This window comes from Cicer arietinum, chromosome 4 (genome assembly GCF_000331145.2).
Source record: "Cicer arietinum cultivar CDC Frontier isolate Library 1 chromosome 4, Cicar.CDCFrontier_v2.0, whole genome shotgun sequence".
Lineage (NCBI taxonomy): Eukaryota > Viridiplantae > Streptophyta > Magnoliopsida > Fabales > Fabaceae > Cicer > Cicer arietinum.
In genome coordinates, this window is record NC_021163.2 from 47,024,625 (window position 1) to 47,048,664 (window position 24,040).

At 31.5% G+C, this 24,040-nt stretch overlaps 1 protein-coding gene and 5 non-coding genes across 6 annotated transcripts in view; 1 reads left to right on the top strand and 5 right to left on the bottom strand.

The window, feature by feature from the left end:
- LOC101502015 (uncharacterized) overlaps window positions 1-13,978 on the top strand; it is a 21,050-nt gene extending 7,072 nt beyond the window's left edge. Inside the window, exons 9-19 of the mRNA XM_012714960.3 lie at window positions 5-621; window positions 767-829; window positions 919-965; window positions 2,104-2,149; window positions 2,254-2,333; window positions 4,326-4,439; window positions 5,254-5,335; window positions 7,701-7,826; window positions 11,637-11,717; window positions 12,182-12,307; window positions 13,453-13,978. Of these exons, the coding sequence (XP_012570414.1) occupies window positions 5-621; window positions 767-829; window positions 919-965; window positions 2,104-2,149; window positions 2,254-2,333; window positions 4,326-4,439; window positions 5,254-5,335; window positions 7,701-7,826; window positions 11,637-11,717; window positions 12,182-12,307; window positions 13,453-13,518 (1,448 nt within the window). The 3' untranslated portion in view covers window positions 13,519-13,978. The remainder of the gene's footprint in view (window positions 1-4; window positions 622-766; window positions 830-918; window positions 966-2,103; window positions 2,150-2,253; window positions 2,334-4,325; window positions 4,440-5,253; window positions 5,336-7,700; window positions 7,827-11,636; window positions 11,718-12,181; window positions 12,308-13,452) is intronic.
- On the bottom strand, window positions 8,194-8,265 carry TRNAC-GCA (transfer RNA cysteine (anticodon GCA)). Its single transcript has one exon. It is a non-coding gene; the product is annotated as a tRNA-Cys (tRNA).
- On the bottom strand, window positions 8,676-8,747 carry TRNAC-GCA (transfer RNA cysteine (anticodon GCA)). Its single transcript has one exon. It is a non-coding gene; the product is annotated as a tRNA-Cys (tRNA).
- Window positions 9,158-9,229, bottom strand: TRNAC-GCA (transfer RNA cysteine (anticodon GCA)). The gene has a single exon. It is a non-coding gene; the product is annotated as a tRNA-Cys (tRNA).
- Window positions 10,131-10,202, bottom strand: TRNAC-GCA (transfer RNA cysteine (anticodon GCA)). Its single transcript has one exon. It is a non-coding gene; the product is annotated as a tRNA-Cys (tRNA).
- On the bottom strand, window positions 11,186-11,257 carry TRNAC-GCA (transfer RNA cysteine (anticodon GCA)). Its single transcript has one exon. It is a non-coding gene; the product is annotated as a tRNA-Cys (tRNA).
- Window positions 13,979-24,040: the final 10,062 nt, after the last annotated feature.

Below are 24,040 nucleotides of genomic sequence, written 5' to 3' on the forward strand. Positions count from 1 at the left end.
AATCAACGTTTTTGGAGGAATTTATCTAATGTTATCAATGCCAACATTGTTCAAAAGCTAGGTCTCTCTGTTCCAGAGAAATTAAAGTGGGATGGACTGGAGTTTCTTAACAAAATTGGTTCGCAATCCCAAAATATTGCAGAGACTATTTATATTCAATCTGGTCTTGCAATACCTGGAGGCACAGAAGGCACAGACAATAAAACAAGTGGTCAACCTGCCATTTCTGTGATTCAGTCTTCACTTCCAGAGGTTAAAAAGGTAACTGAGAAATTGATGAAGCAAACTGATTCAATTTTAGGAGGTTTAATGCTTTTGACAGCAACAGTTTCCAAAATGAAAGATGAAGGACGTTCTTCTGAAGAGAGGAAAATCAAAGAAGATTCTACCAAAGGAGTAGGCAATGACATTGAATATTCTACAAGTCAGAAGTCTCCTAGCCCACAAAACGGGTCATTGTTGGATGATAAAGAAGCTGAAGAAATGAGAGCACTTTTTTCAACTGCTGAAACTGCCATAGAGGCTTGGACATTGCTGGCAACTTCACTTGGTCATCCTAGTTTCATTAAGTCTGAGTTCGAAAAAATATGTTTCTTAGACACCGCATCCACCGACACACAGGTAGTTTGTTATCTCTTCATTAACGAGTTCACGTATGTTTCATGCATTTGACAGTTGGCAATGTATTATCCCAAATTATGTGTTTTATTGCCAATATCTTTTTCCATTAACTGCTTTATATTTTTTTAATCATTATAACTTTCAGCTTGCAATTTGGCGTGATTCTGTGCGAAGAAGGTTAGTGATTGCATTTAGGGGAACGGAACAGGTAGTTCATATTCTTCTTGTTCTTTTAGGCATAGTACTGCTTCTGCCATCTGGTTAGTCTTAAAGATGCTCATGCTTTTGATTTTTCAGACACAATGGAAGGACTTAGTAACTGATCTAATGCTTGTTCCAGCCGGGTAACATTCATTTTAACCTTGTTGTGACTTTGTTTAGTGGTTTGTTTTTTAGTTCTAGTATCTTGCCACTTTGATATATTTTTTATTTTGTGAGGTATCATACCTGTATGTTATGTGATTAGTGTATTCAGTTTATATTACTTGATTATTTGAATGATTTATTTGATGACTTTAAAACAATAATTGATAAAAAAAAATTAGAAGGGAAAAAGATTAAAATAAAAAAGGAATTAGGAAAAATTGTAAAATGCAGTATATGCATATTCCAGGGATAACAGCAAGCATTTTAGTTTGTTCATCTATTGAAAAAGCTTATCATCATTGTGAATATGAGACATATTGATAAATGTAAAATTCGAGCTAAGCTCCTTAAAACTAGAAAGTAGTCTGGAAACTCTTGGAATGAGTAGGGAACCAAGGAAAGAAATGTTGCCAAAAAGGAAATTGAAAACACTCCCCATAGAGAATGTTAGCCAGAGGAACAACCATGTTTGTCTGTTCTATTTTTGATTCCCTGCGTACTCTTTCTTTTAGCTCAGTACCCTCATTAGTCTGCTCATCCTTACCCCCCTGCACCCTAACTAACTACTCCCTCCGTCCCTATTTTTAAGACCCTCTAACATATTTTATGGGTATTATAGAAAAGTGGTTGTAGTAATAATTTTGTCAAAAAAATATGTTGCTTTTACGTATTTACCCTTATAATTATTAATATCGTAAGAGAGAAAAAAATTTTGTTTTTCAAAAGTAAATTGATTAGGGATATTTTTGTAAAGAAATCATTAATGGATGTTGAATTTTGTGAATGGTCTTATATTAAGGGACAAAGAAAAAGTGAAAGGGCTCTTATAATTAGGGACAAAGAGAGTACTTTTTTGCCTAATAGCTATTGCCTAGAATAAACATGAGATATGGCTAAACACATGTTTTTGTTGTTTCTATTTTGTGTTACGGCTTCAAATAGTATTGTAAAAATGCTGCTTTTATGTATTGTCTTTTATTGAGGCTATGCCATCTAAGGGAGCCTTAAAATTTATCCATTGGTGCTGCGCCAAATCATAATCAACTTACTTATTTTGTTTTTTTTATTTCACCATATTATTTTATTCCATATGTAACTTTGCTATCACTTCCATAGGCTGAATCCTGAAAGGATAGGTGGAGATTTCAAGCAAGAGGTTCAGGTATGTTAAATTGCTGGCAGGTTTATGTTTGTTTTTAGTAGATCTCTAAAAGACTACAAGAACAGAAATTTCTTCTGTTGTTGATGGTGCTGAGATCATTGCAGGTTCACAGTGGTTTCCTTGGTGCATATGATTCAGTTAGGACCAGGATCATTTCTATGATTCGACTTGCAATTGGTTATGTGTAAGTTGTACTTCCGTAGAAGTTATGTTGCACATTGCACAAAGCACTGCCTTAAAAAGATGTATCTCTTAGAATATTTTTTTGGTAAATGCAAATACCTTCTTTCTTTCTAAATTTAAGCTTTTAATTTGAATCATTGGCTATTTTTTTGCGAATCATGTAACAAACAAATAAGATATTGTCACTATAGGAAGGTAGTAGAAAAATACTATTATGATTTATTTGGGTGACACTGATTGTTTAAATAGATATTATAATAAAATCTCTTCTTTGAATCAAGGAATGATTGGAAGAAAATAAGGAAGGGAAAAAAGAAACCCGATATCATAAAACTTAGAGTTCCTCGTAAGGAAGGCAGTGAAAAATGCTAATATGATCCATGAAATCCCCTAATACTTCAACAGTCACAATCACAAACCAACTAATCCAAAAGTTTGAGTTTTGGGTTAATGGCATATTAATGGTTTTAGAGGTTTCTACCATGCACCCCCACCCCCTCATCCCACATGAAATTATATTTTTGTCCTTTTTTACTATCTGTAAAACCCTCAAAAAATTTTAATACTCATTTTTTCACCTCTTTTGAAACTTTACAAAATTCTCTCTTATATTCGAAAGTATCAAAATATTTGAAATAGAAAAATAAGTATCATTCGAAAATTTAAAATGTTCGAAATGAAGTTTTTCCATAAATTGTTGAAACTTTTGAATGTTTTGAAATTTTTAAAATGAAAATTTTTCAGATTGTTCAAACTTTCGAAGTTATGAAATGTTGAAATGAAGTTTTTTCATAAATTGTTGGAACTTTCGAACTTCTTGAAATTTTCGAAATGAAAATTTTCTTGATATTGTTGAAACTTTCGAACATTTTAAAAAATTTCGAAATGAAAGTTTCAAACTTTCGAACATTTAGAAATTTTCGAAAGGAAAATTTTCAGATTTTTCAAACTTTCGAAGATCTTGAAATTTTTGAAATGGAACCTTCGCAGAAATTTCGAAACCTTAGAATTGTTAGAAACTTTCGAAATTAATAATTTACTAAAGGTTTGGCCTAAATCCGAGCGTTTTTAATTCTTGATATAAACTTTCCATTTATATATTTTTCTATTTATATAAACTTTTTATTTTTTTAATTAACAAACTTTCTATTTTTTAATTTTGAAAGTTTCGAAGATTTACTGTTTCGAACATTTCAATGTTTCGAAAGTTTTGAAAAAAACTGGAAATTAATATTTCGAAAGTTTCGTATTGATGGAAACTTTCGAAAATCTGAAAAAAAACCTATTTCGAAACATTAATTTTGTTCTAAAGTTTCGAAAATTTCAAAAATAATTGTTTCGAAATTATGAAAAATTCGAAATTAAGAAAAATTACTTACTTTTTATATTTCGAAAATTTGTAAACTTTTAACTAATAGATGCAAGTTGGTGGAACTGCTGCTTGGATTATCGTAGAATAGAACTTTATGGCTGGAGACAGAGAGGTGATGGTGCTTAGCCAGATGGGTAAAATCGAGAGTTTAGTGAATGGTGGGGTAATTTCTGTAAAGTTTTAAAAGAGGGGTGGAAAAATGAGTGCTAAATTTTTTAGGGTTTTATAGATAGTAAAAAAGGGCAAAAATATAATTTCTAGTGGGATAGGGGTGGGAGGTTAAGGTGTGGGGGTGCATGGTAGAAACTTTATGGTTTTATTACTTCTCTTGAAAATTCCTTTCTCGCAAAAGCCCTCTTTGGGCTTGAAATATGGTATTCGGATCATACTCTAGGCCATTTTACATTATGAAATAAATATTTTACATTATTTTCCCCATGACCACATATTCCCTATTGGATATAAGTACCAATTCTCTTCCTCCGTACTCTGATAAGTATTGCCATTGACTGTTGATCATATCCATTTGATTTTTACATGTCAATGTGTCACTATATTAAGTTTACTCCTCAAAATTGGCTAACATATTGACGAACTGAAAGTAAATTGTTTTTGTTATAGAGATGATCAATCCGAGTTCATCCACAAATGGCATATTTATATGACTGGTCATAGTTTGGGTGGTGCATTGGCTACCTTGCTTGCTCTTGAACTTTCATCAAATCAGTTAGCTAAGTAAGTTTATTTTTCTAACCTAGTTGCATTTCTTCTGTTTATAATTTATTTTACGATCTCTTCTGATATAATTTCAATATTATTATCATGTTTAGTGTTATATCATACAAGATCCTATATAAGACAATGCTGTCATATATTCAGTGATGCTAGGGATGATGTCGGGTGAACATTAACAGTTTTTAGACAAATACTCTTTATTTAAAATATACTATATATTTACATAAATTAATTATGTTTTAGTTATTTTTAGAGAAATAAAAGTCCATAAATCCTAAAGAAAAAACATGGCTACAATGTAGTTTGAATTTTAAATGAATCAAGTCTACTTACAAAGATTAACAAAATTCAATAAAATTTAAATTTCAATACCCAGTTACAAATTTAAAAGGAGTTTTGTAAGAGCATTAAATTTTTATGACAGTCTAAATTTTTACATGTATATTGTGTAATGATTCTTTTAACTGTCGTATAGTTATTCTATATTAACTATGTATTTTAAATGAAGGGAAGCCTTCACGCAACACTAACCGGTGAGCTGGATGTCACGGGTTCAAATAATGGAAATAGTTTCTCAAGTAATATATTTGTTTTTCCTGTTTTGGCTAAAGATTTTGAATTGAATAAACTATACATTTTAATCCTAATAAACATTTCTTGTATATAAATGCATTAATTTTTGTTTAACCATTTTCCAGAAGTACAAGACCTGCAAATTAATTTAACCTAATATTTGTATTTACTTTTTATGCCATATCATATATTAATGGGGACTATATACAATATTGATTCATTGGTTGATTTTGTCTATCAGACGGGGAGCGATTTCTATTACTATGTATAATTTTGGTTCTCCTAGGGTTGGTAACAAAAGATTTGCAGAGGTTTACAATGAGGTCAGAAAAGGTTATATAATTATTTTGTTGATGCTGTTTACGTAGCCTTATTACAAGCTGTATTGAATAAAATGTCCACTATTTCTCTCATTAGTCTAGAATATATATTTTTTCAACTGCCAAAAGCTCATATCGAATCATTAGAAATAGCCTCAATGCATAGTAACAGACTAGTTATATATGGAGCATCATCTTCTACTCGGATTTAATAACAAATTTGGAAAGATCCAGTTGAATGAAGGAATCAGATCTACCAAGTTATAAGTCTCTCAACTCCTAATACTCTTGATCCTAAATATTTTTTCCTCATCATCATTGCATAAAGGGTGATTGAAGGATATATATATATATATATATGGAGCAACTCATGTGAGAATAATTTGTTATTGGGAGAAACAAGAACAACAAATTATAACCATTTGGTTAAAATTAATGGTTCAGATTAAATTTTCAATTAAGAAAGGCACGTGACACTTAGCTTCATCGTCTCTTCTAATTATGTATTCTTCCTCATCTCTATGGCTGCCGTATCCTTATCACAGAATACAATATTCTTAAAAAGCCCTCTTAAAGGTGCTTGTTTTATGAGGCTGGAATCCTATGCATCTAATAACAACTATTGAAAATTGCCAGTAAATAAGTTCCGTTGTTGCCAGAATAAATCTTGTTCATCTACAACAAAATGATAGAAACTGATATCTATGGAGTAAAATATTGAATTATATAGATAATTCTCTGCTGGAAATAGTTTCCAAAACAGAGTCAAAATTATAGACAATATAGACACAGGACAGACACTCTACTCGCATGCCAAAAATTTGAGAACTTGGCTCTCTCCCTCCCAATATCTAATTCACACAACTTCAGGATAACCAGAATACAATTTGGGTTCCCTTCTTATTCTATACACAACCACCTACACATAACTGTTTAATTAAGATAACTACTCCTAATGATAGTAACTGCTCCTAATAATAGTAGCCGCTGCTCCTATTAAAATTAACCGCTACTGACAGCATATAACAATTATTTTTGCCCCTCTTCCTGTAAACATTCTTTATAAGAGGTCTAACAATACTCCCTCCAACATTTTCACTTTGTCCTTGCATTAGTGTCCTTTTGAAGTAGATTGACTGGGCAATACGTGACACATGAAAACTTTTGCCTGGATCATATACTCTATTTTGGGTAGTAACTTTGGCCCAAAAACAGAGTATCGCAGCAGTAGGCTTTGTCTCTACAAAAACCCACTTAGGCCCCCCTTTACAATCCAAAATCAAGACAACCCCCATTTAATATGATGGTGAATTGCATCCACCCAGGTCCCACTGTTGCAAGCTTTGAGTTTCTGTTTTCAAAATACAAAATAGAGGCTGAATGACGCTGTGTCCATGACCAATTTCTGCAATACACTTTTCTTGTATCCTTACATCTGCATCTTTGAAATATTGGGTCAACTTCATGTGCATTTTCGGTTTTGTAATGGACCTTTCATTTCTTTTTCCTTCATTTTCCGTCTGACTTTTTTTCCTTCTCTTCTACTATCGCAATTAAAACTTGTTTTCCATGGTTAGTCCCTTGGTGAAGATCACATGAACCTTTAGCCATCAATGACATTGATTCAATTTCAGACTCCTCTTCTTCGTTGTATATAGGCAAGATGTCACAATATTTGGAGTTAAAACGCCAAAAAAAAATGCAAGCAAGAACTTACTCCAAGTCCCCAACTAACCTGTTGAGGATGGCTACTCCACTAATGCAACCTTTGGCGAGCACGACCTCTGAGTAACTTCCACCCCTCTGTTGGCTTCTCCTCATTTAGTGTTTCCCTCATTTCGAAATGTTCCTCAATGCATAACACCCACCAATATGCATCTTCTTCGCTATCAAACATCCGAAACTCCATATCTGGCATGATGTACCACAGTTCCAATATCGATGATCTGACACCCGTAGGAACATAAATTATGTATTTCTGTTAGAATGTTTCATGAGCATGTCCAAACAAGCAGTTGTGAGAAAATGCTTCAAAAGAATGCAACTGATGCTAAGTGATTCAATACTTCGATTTTGGCTAGAGACAATTGCTGTCTTGTTAGTGTGGCTCATAACAGACATATCAGAGAATGATGTTCAATTAAACCCACAAAAAGGAAGAGATACTGCCAATTTATGAGAAATATTATAAACAACACTACCAAAGCACAAAATGAATTGAGCATGTGGTGAAAAGTCATAGCAAACTCTAGAATATTTTATTTAGGCCATTTTGTCGTCCTAGTGGTCATATGTTATGCAATAGTAGTTATTTGTTTCGCTGTTTGTTTTTGTTAAACAGTTAAAAGTTTTGCTCCTATATTTGCAGAAAGTTAAAGACAGCTGGCGAGTTGTGAATCACAGAGATATCATTCCTACAGTGCCCCGGTTAATGGGTTACTGTCATGTCAATCAACCTTTATTTCTTGCTGCAGGAGTTCCAAGAAATTCCCTAGTGAGTTTTAATCTTATGCTTCTTACACTTTTTTTGCTATGCTTCAAAACATGCCTAAAATATAAAACTATACTCTGCACTGGATCATATGCCTGGATTTGGCTCCTCTAGAGTGAACAACACACTTTAGAGAATCAAGTGAGTAACATCCAACATTGAATCATTGATGATCAAATGAATGGTTGATCCATTCATTTTATTCATTTTTGCTATTCATCTTATTCTCTAAAATAAAATAAAATATGATGAATTTATAAAAGGGCCCAACCGGGATCGAACCGGTGACCTCGTTATTTTCTGATCAAGCCATTGTGAATGTTTTGGCCAAAATTTTCTTCCATGATTTGCCCAATAGATTTAGGCAAAAAGGGCCCAACCGGGATCGAACCGGTGACCTCTTGATCTGCAGTCAAATGCTCTACCACTGAGCTATGGACCCACTGTTGTATTCTTTTCCGAACAGGCTACTGTGAACGTCTTTGCCAAAATTTCCTTCCTTGATTTGCCCAATTTATTTATTTTTGGTCTCGAATGGTAAAGAAACTCGCAGACTTCGGACCCAGGACACATAATATCCAATCATCCAGACTTGGGGGACATAATATTCAGCCTAACGATATTCACATTTTTCAGTTGAGTTAGACTTTAGATCGAACCAACGACCTCTTGATCTACAGTCAAATGCTCTACCACTGAGTTATGGACCCATTGCTTGCTTTACCAATCACGCTATTGTGAACGTTTTTGTCAAAATTTTATTCCTTGATTCGCCCAATTTATTTACTACACCTTGAGGTTGTTTTCCTTGTAAAATATGATAAATTAATAAAATATGATGAGTTATAAAAAAGGGCCCAACCGGGATCGAACCGGTGACCTCTTGATCTGCAGTCAAATGCTCTACCACTGAGCTATGGACCCACTGTTGTATTCTTTTCCGATCAAGCTACTGTGAACGTTTTTGCCAAAATTTCCTTCCTTGATTCGCCCAATTTATTTATTTTTGGTCTCGAATGGTAAAGAAACTCGCAGACTTCGGACCCAGGAGACATAATATCCAATCATCCAGACTTGGGGGACATAATATTCAGCCTAACGATATTCACATTTTTCAGTTGAGTTAGGCCTTAGATCGAACCAACGACCTCTTGATCTGCAGTCAAATGCTCTACCACTGAGTTATGGACCCATTGCTTGCTTTACCGATCACGCTATTGTGAACGTTTTTGTCAAAATTTTATTCCTTGATTCGCCCAATTTATTTACTACACCTTGAGGTTGCTTTCCTTGTAAAATATGATAAATTAATAAAATATGATGAGTTTTAAAAAAGGGCCCAACCGGGATCGAACCGGTGACCTCTTGATCTGCAGTCAAATGCTCTACCACTGAGCTATGGACCCACTGCTTGCATTATTTTTCGATCAAGCTATTGTGAATTTTTTTGCCACAATTTTCTTCCTTGATTTTCTGAAGGGAGGTCCCAACCAGGACCTCTTGATCTTTTTTTGCCAAAATTTGCTTCCTTGATTCGCCCAATAGAGTTAGGCATACAGGGCCCAATCGGGATCGAACTGGTGACCTCTTGATCTGCAGTCAAATGCTCTACCATTGAGATATGGATCCACTACTTGTATTCTTTTCCGATCAAGCTACTGTGAATGTTTTTGTCAAAATTTCCTTCCTTGATTCGCCCAATTTATTTATTTTTGGTCTGGAATGGTAAAGAAACTCGCAGACTTCGGACTCGGGAGACATAATATCCAATCTAACAATATCCAGACTTGGGGGACATAATATTCAGCCTAAGGATATCCATATTTTTCAGTTGAAATAGGCCTTAGATCAAACCGACGACCTCTTGATCTGCAGTAAAATGCTCTACCACTGAGCTATGGACCCATTGCTTGTATTCTTTACCCATCAAGCTATTGTGAACATTTTTGCCAAAATTTTCTTCCTTGATTCGACCAATTTATTTACTACACATTGAGATTAGTTTCCTTGTAAAATATGATAAAGTAATAAAATATATCCAGACTTGGGGGACATAATATTCAGCCTAAGGATATCCACATTTTTCAGTTGAAATAGGCCTTAGATCAAACCGACAACCTCTTGATCTGCAGTAAAATGCTCTACCACTGAGCTATGGATCCATTGCTTGTATTCTTTACCCATCAAGCTATTGTGAACATTTTTGCCAAAATTTTCTTCCTTGATTCGCCCAATTTATTTACTACACATTGAGATTAGTTTCCTTGTAAAATATGATAAATTAATAAAATATGATGAATCTAAAAAAGGGCCCAACCGGGATCGAACCGGTGACCTCTTGATCTGCAGTCAAATGCTCTACCACTGAGCTATGGACCCATTGCTTTATTCTTTGCCGATCAAGCTATTGTGAACATTTTTGCCATAATTTTCCTCCTTGATTAGCCCAATTTATTTACTAAATTTTTTGGTCTGTAAATGGAGTGGGAAAGAAACTCGCACACTTAGAACCCGGACATGGTATCCATGACTAACAATATTGACCATTTTTCAGTTGAGTTAGGCGTTACGGATTCTCCGAATTTATTTACTACACATTGATATTAGTTTCCTTGTAAAATATGATAAATTTATAAAATATGATGAATTTAAAAAAGGGCTCAAACGGGATTAAACCGGTGACTTCTTGATCTGCAGTCAAATGCTCTACCACTGAGCTATGGACACACTGCTTGTATTCTTTACGATCAAATTACTGTGAACACTTTTGCCAAAATTTTGGGCCCAACCGGGATCAAACCGGTGACCTCTTGATCTGCAATTGAATCCTCTACTGCTGAGCTATGGACCCACTGCTTGTATTCTTTTCCGATCAAGCTACTGTTTTTGCCAAATTTCCTTCCTTGATTCTCCCAATTTATTTCGGTGACCTCTTGATCTGCAATTGAATCCTCTACTGCTGAGCTATGGACCCACTGCTTGTATTCTTTTCCGATCAAGCTACTGTTTTTGCCAAATTTCCTTCCTTGATTCTCCCAATTTATTTCGGTGACCTCTTGATCTGCAATTGAATCCTCTACTGCTGAGCTATGGACCCACTGCTTGTATTCTTTTCCGATCAAACTACTGTTTTTGCCAAAATTTCCTTCCTTGATTCTCCCAATTTTTTTCTTTTTGGTCTATAGATGGAATGATAAAGAAAATCGCACACTTGTATTCTTCTTTACCATTCAAGCTACTGTGAACGTTTTTGCCAAAATTTCCTTCGTTGATATCACCCAATTTATTTACTACAACTCGAGATTAGTTTCCTTTAAAAATATGATGAATTAATAAAATATGATATGCTGAACTTTTAAAAAAGGGCCCAACCGGGATCGAACCGGTGACCTCTTGATCTGCAGTCAAATGCTCTACCACTGAGCTATGGACCCATGGCTTGTAAACTTTTCTGATCAAGTTAATGTGAACTGTTTTGCCAAAATTTCCTTCCTTCATAATGCCCTACTTATTTACCAAACCTCAAGATTAGTTTCCTTGTAAAATAATTTGAATGTTGTTCATAATTAATTTTTTCATCTATCTATGACGGATTTCTTTATGTTTTCTTTTCAAAATACCATTTTAGGTGGAACTGTGCATCAAAAGTTGTATAATTATTAATACCATCTGGAAGTTGTTTGTTTGTTCCCCCCTCCACCCAAGAAAAAGTTGTTTGTTTGGGATAAATGAGAGTAATTTCATCAGTCTTAATTAGATTGGACAGTTTCTGGTTCTTCATTTTTACTGATATATCAAATGCATGTCATCCAGGAAAACAAAGATATTTTGGGAGATGGTTACGATGGTGATGTTCTTGGGGAATCCACACCAGATGTTATAGTCAATGAATTTGTATCTTTCTTCTTCTCTAAGTTTCTTTAAATTTTATTCTATTCACACAAATCTCTATGTACTCATGCATTTTAATTTCACGTGCATATAACATGTTATATTAGTATATTATAAATAGATATTAAGGAAAGTTTTCAAAAAAATATTTTTTAATTAAAAAACAGGTTTGAAAAGTGTGATAACTAAATTAGTGTTTTGATGAAAGCAAAGAGTAAAAATCCCAGAAAAAGAAGTTTTATTGATTTGGCGACAAATACTACTATTAATGTAGTATTTGCCATCTGCACCTCAAAACTATAACTCCTTGTTCTGTTGTAGCCTATAATCACATTTGGTGTTTAACATGACAGACATTCACTCTATTTTCTTGATTTCTATTTTTATTATACATTGACAAATTCATCCTTTTAAGATTTGAGTTGACTTTCTTTTATATTCACCACTCTCAACTTCGATCCATCTAGATGAAAGGTGAAAAGGAGCTTATTGAGAAGTTGCTACAGACTGAAATTAATATATTCCGCTCAATCAGAGATGGAAGTGCTGTTATGCAGCATATGGAGGATTTCTATTACATCACATTGCTAGAGGTATAGTGTGTACACACTTTAAAAAAACCTCAGGATTATTTGTGTAATTCTTACATTCTGCAATTGTCATTTTTATGTGGTTTTACTAGTAGCTTAGTTTACTTGGGAAAAACTATTTCTTCTCTAGGGAAGAGAGACAAAGTAGTTCATATGAGTTTTGTCATAAGTGGTGTTGATAATAGGAATCTTTTAAGAAAAATGAAATATAAGAATTGAAAAATTGTCACTTACTGTTTTATTATGACAAAAAAAATCTAACTTCTCAAGTCTATGTATCCCTGTAAATGTGGATGAATGTTCACCTTTTTGTAACAACTGCCAAGTTTGTTTTGTGAGGTTAAGTTAGGTTTAAATCTAAATTTTATGTATATATAAGCAGGAGGCGTCTCTCTCCATACAAATCGGTTGTGTAGGATCGAGTTAGATGCGACCTAAAGTCTAACTGTCTAAGAATAAATTTCAATTATCTTTTGTTATGTTTCCTGGCCTTTTCAATTCATTTAGTTTTGGTATATGATAAACTCCTTGCCATAATTGAATACCAAATTTATACATTGCCATTAAAGTGTATATTATCCCTTTATAAGTACTGTACGTTAGTTTATTGTTGGGGGTGTATTGTCCCTCTTGAGATATGAAAAAATAAAGTGTATCAAATAAATTTGAAGGGAGGTAATGCATGGCCTCTCCAATCCGATTTTCTTCTTCGTCTCTGTTTGAAGAATTGATATAACCAATAACAATTTGAAGTGAATGTTAGTCCATCAGAGACAAGTAACATTAATTTGGTCCTCAAAAGAAGTTTAATATTACTTTAGCCCCTTAATTATGGAAATTCCGTTAGTTTTGAACCATGAGTATGTTAATGGAGGGATTAAAATTGATGTCACTATTTTATGATCGAGAAGCTAAATGTCAACATTTTTTTTCCAGAGTACCTAATTGATCGCATTCTATGGTTAAGGATCAAACTGATATCCACTGTTGAGAGGATCAAATTAATTTCACTTGTATCTGAAGGGCAATTCAACATGCATTTACTCCTATTTTAGTGATGTGATTATACAATACCACTTCTTATAATTACTATGACTTCATTTTTTGTTATTAATTTATGGCATTGCTTAATGGTTAAATTATTTCAGCATGTAAGATCAAATTACCAAGTTGCCTCAAGGTCGGAACAAGGTGTAAACAACAGCTTAGGCTGAGCCAACAAGGGTTCATGGTTGCAAGGCCAGGTGGCTGAGGTGCATTCACAACTAGAAGTATGCTGTGTACAAACTGGAAAAAGATGTGGAGAAAACCATATATATATTTCACATCACCTGCAGCCAAATCTTTACTGGTATGGTAGGATATTGTCTCTGTTAAGTGTTAAGCTGAATATTTGTTATTGTTTTTTGTATGATCAAAAAATGGGGGTTGGTATTAAGCATAAAAGTCTAGCCTCTCCCAACGTAACAAATCATGGTTCAAATCTCTGCTTAGGCTCATAAAAAATGCCATTGATTCACATGAATTAGTGAACTCGTGAACTTTACCCAATGATAGAGACAACGACACCAACAACAACCAAACCTTATCCCACTAAGCTGGGTAGGCTATATGGATCAAATGATGCCATAATATTATGTGATATATCATATCTAATGTTGTAATTTTTAATTATATCTTGTCTAGTTTGTCGACACATCCTCTCAAATTAGGGTAGAATATTGATTCAATTCAATTCATTATGAAAATCTCTAGGACAAATATATATATATATATATATATACAGTTTTTTACATCTATATTAGGAAAGATAAATCACAGCACCTATACAATCAAATCTCTATGGTACTAAACAGGCTAAATATAGAAACTAAATATTGATAACAATTATATACCGTTTCTGACAATCCCCCTCAAGCTGGTGAATAGAGTTCTCCATTCCCAGCTTGGAAACAATCCTTTCAAAGTTGTTGCTTTTTAGCCCCTTAGTTAGAAGATTAGCAAGATTGCCTTGAGAGGACACATATGGAATGCATATCATACCATTCTCTAATTTCTCTTCGATAAAGTGTCGGTCAACTTCAATATTTTGGTTTTGTCGTGTTGCACTAGATTATGGGCTATGCTAATAGCATATTTGTTATTAAAGTAAAGTCTCATTGGTCCATCCCATTTTATTTTCAAATCTTTCAAAATAATCTTCAACCATAGTCGTTCACATATCTTTTGTACCATTTCTCTAAACTCTGCTTCAACATTAGATCTAGATACCACACTTCGTTTTTTTACTCTTCCAAGTCACAAGATTTCCATCAAGGAATGTGCAGTACCCTGTAGTTGACTTTCTATCCACAACTGAACATGCATAATCAACATTTGTATATGCTTCAAGACTCACATTTCCATTTCGTTTGAACAAAATTCCCCTGCTTGGAGTTCACTCAAGTACTCCATAATTCTCTAGGTTGGTGCATGAATTGACTAACTAAACTCACAAAGAAGGCAATAACAGGCCTGATGTGAGATAAGTATATGAGTATGCTGACTAGTCTTTGATACATCTCATTGTTAATAACAATACAGGTTTGCCTGATGTGAGATAAGTATATGAGTATACTGATAAACCTACATGCTGACTTGTTAGTTTCTTTGAGAAGATCAGTAGACTTACGTGTGTTAGAAAGTGGATTGCTGGCATTATTCTTTTCTTGTAAGTTGTGTATACTTTATGCTCCAAAACGAATTCTACTCTCATGAACTAACTTCTTTACCGACACTCGTTCACAAAATGTGAAAATCCTTGCTTAGTTTTTCTTTTGTTCCAAGCAACGGTGCAATGGTACATGCTCACATAACATTGTACTCTGAGCTATACAGTTGTTGCTGCAAGTCATTAAAACTATTTGACTATTTCATTTCATAGATAAGTTTTATGCTGCAAGTCATTAATACTATTTGATTATTTCATTTCATAGAGATTCAGAAAAGTTTTATGTTGGTTGTTGACTATTTGCCGCAACCCTCTTTTTTTATCCGGGTTTGGGACCAACTATGTATAGCATAGCTAACATAGGTAGGATTTACGCAATCATAGAGAGTGGGTTCAAAATTTGGTTGGCATTGTAAGTTGTAACTAATGCAATATAAGCAGTAAGTATATTTCTGGCTGGCGCTTCAAAACTAGGGCAATATGTTCAAAGGAATTGCATTTGGATTTTCAAATTTTTTTCTCTAATTTTCCCGTAACTTGCAAGAAAGTAGTTGAAATTTAGTACTCTGTTATAAAATAATTGTCATTTTAACAAATTATTTTTTTGTAAAATTATTGTTACTTTTGTTGAACGCTTAACATTTATTATTTTATTTTAAATTAGCTTCAAATTAATAGTGTATGTACCGCTTTTGAGTCGTCATATCTCACTTTGCATATATGACAATTATCAAAAGTCAATAGTTAATTATGACAGTTTTGCAAAATTGTTCCACTTATATATTCATCTTTTGTACTTTCTTTAATTAATGTGAAAAATTTTAAATGACAATTATTTAAAAATGGCTTGCTAGCAGATGGTCCTCGTAAAAGAAAAAAACTAGAATATGGCTACTTGTTACATGGATTAATAAATATTGTCTTTGTTTTAATATAATTGAATTATTTGATTATTTAACATATATTAAGAAAAGTGAATAAATAAAATATAGAAAATACTATTTTTATGGAATCATCTTTGTTATATATTGATATATTATTAATGTGATAAATTCATAGTAAAATATATATATTGAAAATGATGTAAATAATATTAATTAAAAAATACATAGTTGTATTAAAAATTAAAAGGTTAATTATTTTGGAAAAGAGGGAGTAATATTTTGAAGCACAGCTTATTGTTAAATTTATGTGTATTAACAAGGAAAATGGCACAATTATACTACTTTCAGTGTAGATAACAACTTTGCAAATGGACGGACGTGGTGGCTGCTCGAGGGAGGAAGTGGAAAAAAAATCACAAATTTATGGTTCTAAAATTACAATCATTTATTCACAACAGCTGAAAGGATTTGAGACGTTGAGAAGCCTAGTGCATAATCAGGACCGTTTTAAATATCGTTGAAGTTTTATTCTGATTTTAAGAATTAAATCCTTAATTAAAATAAAATATAATTTTGATAATTAAAAATAAAATAAAATACATTTTTAGTTATAAAATTTAAAAAAAAATTCCAATAAAAAATGTTTTCAATTTTTTTAATTTATTTTTAGTTTATATTTTAAAAAGAATTTATAAAAAAATTGATATTTTTAGTCCTTTAAAAAGTCTTATGAATCAAGATAGACTTATTGAATAAATTTTTTTAAAAATTAAACTTAAAAAATTACAATTTTAGTAGAACTAAAAATATATTTATAAAAAAAAATTACCTTCATTTGATAATAATATAAAAATAAAAACTTGAGATTTTTTTATTGGTGGAGTTCTGTGCATTTGAATGGGATGCACAAGTCCGATTCAAACTATAGTATTTAGATGTCATCTCATCTTGGACAAACGGGAGCAAATTAATTTCTCTCAAAGGTTATGGCCTAAATCAGAAAACTAAATAAATAACTCTCAATAACTACGACCTAAAACTTTACCTCGTATCTACCAAATTAGACCTCTACTACCTTTTAGGTTTTCTAGTACATTTTTAATTTTTTTTTTAAGTTTTTAAGAATATAAAATTTGAATTTCTTAAAAAGCTTTTATGTTATGAAAATTTTGAATTGAATTTTTTAAAACACAAATGTATTTGAAGAATATTATAACAGAATCTAAATTGAATTTGGTGGAATAGAAAAAATAAATGTGGGGGTAATTTTTATTATCAATACATCTCAATCTCGTTTTTATCATCAATATATCACAATCTCTGATAAAAAAAAAAAAAAAACTCAATTTTTTTTATAGCTATGCCCATTCACTTAACAAAGCTACCCTACGTTTAAAAAACACCTTTCTTATGCCAAAACTTTTTTTATGTGAATGAGATGGATTTATATTGACCGTTAGATTAAAATAAATGATATAGATTAAAAAGTAATTTTAACCATTAATCAATTCAACATTTATTATATATAAATATTTGAAAGTGAAGGTTGATTCTTGTGATGCATCCATAGATGGGGTTATGTATGTTCGTAGGGTTTGGGGTTTAGGATTTACCTTTTCAAAATTTTCAAGTTTTCTTAGTAAAGTCAATATCATGGAAGATAGAAATCAAGCTCGGGGTATTTAATCAATATGTGATGGCTGGTTTTATTTGTTTTTACTAAATATGAAATGGTTGTTGAAATAGCAAAATATCTTAATTGAGTGTATATGGGCATGTGAAAGTATCTTTGATATTCCGTAATTAGAAATCATGTGAAGAGAAAGTATCTTTGATATAAGTTACTAAACGGAGTTGCAATGTTTAATAATCATTGTAAAATTATTTGGGTTAATCATGTTTAGTCGTGTAATATTGGGCGAATTCGGACTTAGTCTCTAATTTTTTCAAAGGTTCTATTCTTGTCATTTTAAATTTCTTTATTTTTGGTCCTTCTTAGAATCTTGGCTTTCAAACCATCATCTTATTATATGATTGGGTTAACTATATTTTTATTTATTAAAATTTTGACATTTGAATTTTAATCTTTATAAAATAAAAATATAATTTTTTATTTCTACAAAATTATCATGAATGCGGTTTTAGTCTTTGCTATTAAGTCGACGTATGTTTTTGAGTGAATTTTTTTAAACATATTTATAACAATATGAAAAGTTTCTCTAAAAAAAATTAGTTAAAATTCGATTTTTAAGTTTATCTTTTAATTACTTTTATCTTGAATTTTTTATGTTTAACAAATTCATATTTAATTTATTCCAATTTAAATTTTCTTAAAAAAATATTTTATAATGTTTTAAACATGTTTGTTAAAAATCATTTAAAAATTTTAAAGTTAAAGGACAGTTAAATATGTTCATTTCAATATGGACTAAAACTGTTTGGTGCATAATTTTACAAGGACTAAAAGTTGCATTTTTATTTTATAAAATTAAAATTAAAATATTAAAATTTTATAGAGGTTAAAAATATATTTAACTCTATATAATTTAAGAAGAATTATTCTATGTATTATAACTTTATTTCTTTCTTATTTTTTTCAAAGGAAAATTGTTCTTAATTTGTACAGTTGTGTTATTATAAAAATTTGAAGATCGTAAGAACTAGTTTGTTTTATATCAAATATATATTATTAATGTTTTGATGATAATAAAGTAAATATTTACTATAGTGTTATTAAATATTTACGATAGTAAATAAGTAGTTGTTGGTTATTCATTAGAAGAAACGATGTGCATATTATTAATAACAATCAATTAATTATAAGTGGCTAATAGTATAGTCAAATATAACTTAGGGAGAATATGTTTGATCAAAGCATATATAATTTGGATTCGAACAATATATTGGTTCTGAGTGTGAGTAAAATAAAAGATATGGATGTTTGAATTGTGTATAAAAGAATTTCTTCTTTAAAATAAAAGACTTAAAATCTTTTGAAATCAAAGCTTTTAAGATAAAAATTATAAGAGAAAATTTTACCTCTAATACGAGAACTACATCAATTTCTTTCAACCTCTTTCAACTCGAATGATTTATCCACTAATTATAATTGATTTTTCTTTTCAACCACTAGAACATACTTTTATCTTCTTAACTATGTTATAATCTTCTCAAACTTCTATCTTAGTGAATCACTTGATGTATTCATAATTGATTATGGATTTTTAGCAATTTGATTGTTTAATGGTTTTCTTTTATTTTTTGAAATTGAGTACTTTTACGGTACATGGAATAATGCCATTATTTTTCTGACCGTTGTAAGGAATGTTGCGCACAATTTGTACAATCTTATACTATTTAGGACAACTAGTGTGAAATTTGAAATTGATTTTTGTCTTTTTACGCGCCTTAAATTTTTTCTCAATTTATTCAAGAAGAATGTTGGTGTATGTTGTCAAGACGAATTATATAAAGATTAAAAGGTTTGAACAATCAGAGGATTGAAGCATCAAATGATATACCATCATATGCTCAAGATGCTTCTTTCAAAGAATAGATAATCAAAGAATTGACATTTTTCAAAAAGTTGACCATATGAAGTTTAAGTGATGGTCTTCCACACAAAGAATTTGTCTAGATGATAACTCATATAAGCGGATTTAATTTTTCTCACAATGTTGATTAGAAGATAAAGCTACTTGAATATATGAGAGTTTTGTTTATACGCTTAAGCACAAAACCGAGTAATATGATGAAACACTTCACAAATAGTAGAAGAAAGAACGTTGACTATAAGATGACTTAATTTCTCAATAGAGGAATCATAATATATGTTTCTTTGGTCAGATAAAACACAAAAAGCGTTGTAAAAGCTATGTAACATCAGGTGGGAGCGCTATATTTTACAGCGCTTGTTTTTAAAGCGCTCAAAAAGCGCTATAAAACGTTATGTGAGAGCGCTTCATTTTACAGCGCTTGTGAACAAGCGCTGTAAAAGCCTTGTAAACATTATACGCAAGCGCTATATGACCCTACAACAACGTTTTTTTCACAGCGCTTGTCAAATAAGTGTTGTTATATCCTCCGTTATTTTTGAAATGTATTTACAACAGCGCTTGTATTTAATAAGCGCTGTAAAAGACGCGCTATAAAATGTCATTTTTGGCGTAGTGTCGTAAGAGGATTTGCATACTTAAACAATATATTAAAGTATTAATTGGTCTTACATATAATTTGTTATTATCAAAATCAAAATTAACGATTATTGTTCTTCAAATCATCTTGATTATAAGAAGTTCCACAAAATAAGTATTAACAACATCCTATAGTAAGTCAACAACATCCTCTAGTAAGTCAGTTTGATTAATCATGTCAAATAGATGAAATATAAAAAATATTAAAAATACATATGAGCTTTGCATCAATACTCCAACTGAGATAAGCATATGATGAAGACCAAGGAAAATAAAGAATCCTCCAAATACTTGTAATGCCTCTAGAAAACAATATATGGATTGTTTGGTACAATGGTCATCAACTGGAACAAAAAATTTCATATGGAATGACACCACTCCCTTTGCAAAGGTGCCTTGAATTAAACTTAGCATGAAGAGTTTGAGACAAAAATACTCAACTCACTCAAAGAGGTGGGTGAAGTCATTAGTCTAGGTGAATCTAGAGATCACATTTCTAGTAATCATATAGAAGATTTAAACAATACTTAGTTTGGATAAGCTTTAAAAATACTCAAAGCATGAAAATATAAAATTAAGAATATTTTAGTGGTTTAAGTTCATAACTGTACTATGGGAAATTTCTCTGTATAAAAATATTTGTGCATTTTTCTTCTCCCTTATATCGTTATATTGTGTCTAAGTTATTTATGTCTTATCTTCAATCAATATTTTACTTAGTTGTTTTAAAAATAAAGATAAGCTTTTGAAAAAGAACTAATTAAATAAAAGAAAGTTTAACGATCAACACAGTTGAAACTTCTATTTTCTTGTGTTTTCCAATACTTCACATGGTTCGTAGGAAAATTCATTTGTTAAATCCACTAAGAGTAATGGTTTTTCTCTGGAGGACCAACAAAGATTGCTTTTCTTTGAATATCCAATTGCAATGCAAATGTATTATTTTTCCTACTACACTTGTATCAATTGTGATAGTACAATAAAAAATTTATGGCATATCTTTATAACATGTTCACTTAGTAAGGAATGTTGGCGAAGATTAAGTTAGTAGAATTGTATTCATCCCTTTATTTATACAGTTGATTCTTTTAAACATCTTTGTTTTTCCTACCTAGAAACTAATGAATCAAATATTATAGTTCGTTTTGTCTCAATTCATTGGAGTGTTTGGCGTGCTAAAAATGAAAAATATTGGGATCATAATATTTTGTCCTCTTATCAAATTGTAGAAAAAAGACATAATTTACTTTATGGAAATTGGAACTCAAATGACTATTTGAATAGTTGATAACCCTTCCACTAGTTGTTATAAATATAATGTTGATTTGAGATTCGTCCAACAATTAAAAAAAAAAAAATCAATTTTGGTATGTGCATCCGTGATCAATATGACAATTTTGTTCAAGCTCAAACGGTTTAGACTCCTTATTGTTTATCTATTCTTGAAGGAGAAACTACATATCTTCTTCGCGTTCTCCGATGGATGAGAGATTTCGATCTCTAAAATATCGTTTTTGAATTGGATAATAAAAGGATTGTTTACATGAGTCTTTTGATCATGTCTCTCTGCTTTGTGCTATGGTGAAATCTTGCAAGCTCATTCTTAGTTCATTTACAAACTATGGTGTTAGTTTTGCTAGGCTGTTAACAAATGGTGTAGCTCACTCTTTAGCAAGGGTGACACTATTTACATTTAATCCCCAAGATTTTTATCATCTACCACCTTGTATTCTAAAAAAACAAGAAATTAATATATTTACATATGATGTTAATAATATAAATCTTTCTAACATGTACCTTTAAGACACTTGTTAAATAGTTCAAAAGTAGATTTTTTTGTTGTTGAAAAATACGATGTTTGAACATCAAAGAAATTCAATATAGAAGTTTTAAGATAACACTAATATTCTATAATAAACTTTTAAATATATTAATACTATAATGTCTATTATGGTAACTAAAAATGCATAATCGTAGAGCTGAATATGTTGGTTGACTCACTCTATTTAATTTCAAAATTCGAAACTTTCAAAATTTTCATTTTTTTTAATTTATTATTAATTAAATTTATTACTATTTTTGAAATTAGGTATGAGTAGATTTGAGGTTCCTACTTCAAGAAAGGGTATAGATTCTACAGAAAAATTCATCACCGATTAGGTATTATTATTACTAATAATCCATCACCGATAAATTTTTTATTATAGCGATATATTTGATGTTTTATTTGAAACATATTTTGTAGGTATTTTCTTCTCGAGAAGTTGTATTTGAATGGGGAAAAACCATTGGAATGCAAAATGGAATTTTAATTGTTACCATTTGATCAGATAAAACAACTGAAAAGAGGGGAAGAAAAGACAAATGGATTTTGGAATGCGAAAGAGGTGGAATATATAAATCAAAATCAAAATCAACAGTAACTTGTTCTCATAAGGAAAATTGTCCGTTTACTCTCAGATGTATACCGTTAAGTATCGGTGAATGATGGAAAACTAGTGTTCGTTGTGGAACACACAATCATGATTTACTTGATAAAGTTGTTAAGCACATTTCATTTTGTTTTGATATGTGATAGCACATACAAAACAAATAGATATCGGTTACCACAATTTGAAATTGTCGGTGTCACATCTACTAGTTTGACATTTTCGGTTGGGTTTGCTTATTTGGAACAAGAGCGACAAGATAACTTCATCTGGGCATTTGAAAAGGTACGAAAGTTGTTCAAATATGAGACTTTAATTTCTAAAGTTATTGTGACTGATAGAGATCTTGCCATGATGAATGCGATTAGTGTTGTATCTCCTACTTCAATACATTTTCTATGTCGTTTTCATATTGAAAAAAATGTTGGGGCAAGATGCAAACAATATGTGAAAAAGGATAGACAAGAATAAGTAATGGATTTAGGGGAAAAAAAAATTGTATATTCGACTAGTGTAGAGGAGTATGATCATCACTTGCAACATTTTGAGCTAGTGTGTGCCGATATTATTCTTTTTGTTGATTATGTGAAAGAATCATGGTTAACACTTTACAAAGAAAGATTTGTCAATGTTTGGACCAATAGAGTGATGCATTTGGGGAACACAACATCTAACAGGTATTTTTAAATTTGATTTGTTTGTTTTAGAAAGTATGATTTACTAGTTTATGTGATTTATTTTAATTTGTATTATTTAATTTATTTGTAGAGTTGAGTCTGCCCATTGAAGATTGAAAAACATGCTGCAAACTAGTTTGGGTGATTTGTGTAAAAGTTGGGATGCTGTGAATATGATGTTGAAGAACCAAATATGTATCATTCAATCTTCTTTTCAGAAAACCATCAAGGATGTTGAGCACGGGTATAATTCATCATTCTTTCAAAGTCTGCATCATTGTGTATCAAGGAAATGTTTTAAAAAAATTGACAAACAGTTGCAGAGAGTGAAGATTGTAGGTACTGACAAAACAATATGTGGTTGCTCAATCAGAACAACTCATGGATTACCATGTGCTTGTGAGTTGGCAAAGTTGCAGATATCTGGTAATGTTATCCCTTTAGATAGCATTCATGTTTTTTGGAGAAAGTTAAGCCTTGAGAATGAATTTGTGGATGAAGAATCTTTATCAGATTATGACTTTTCAGAAGAGTTAGAAGCAATGAAAGCGTACATGAAGAAACACGATATTGCAAGTCAAAGGATATTCAGGGCTAATGTGCGTGAAGTTGTATTTCCACATACAACATCAATACTTGCACCACCAGAGAAGGTGAGAACCAAGGGAGCAAGTAAAAAGAAGAAAGAATTTGATACTCCTCGTGATCCGTCATATTGGGAGTATGTTGATGCCTCTCAAGAATCTGCAAAACAACCATCTCAACGTTCTGCAAGGCAACCATCTCAATCATCACAGTATTATGAAAAACAACAATTTTACACACATTTTCCTACTCTTATAC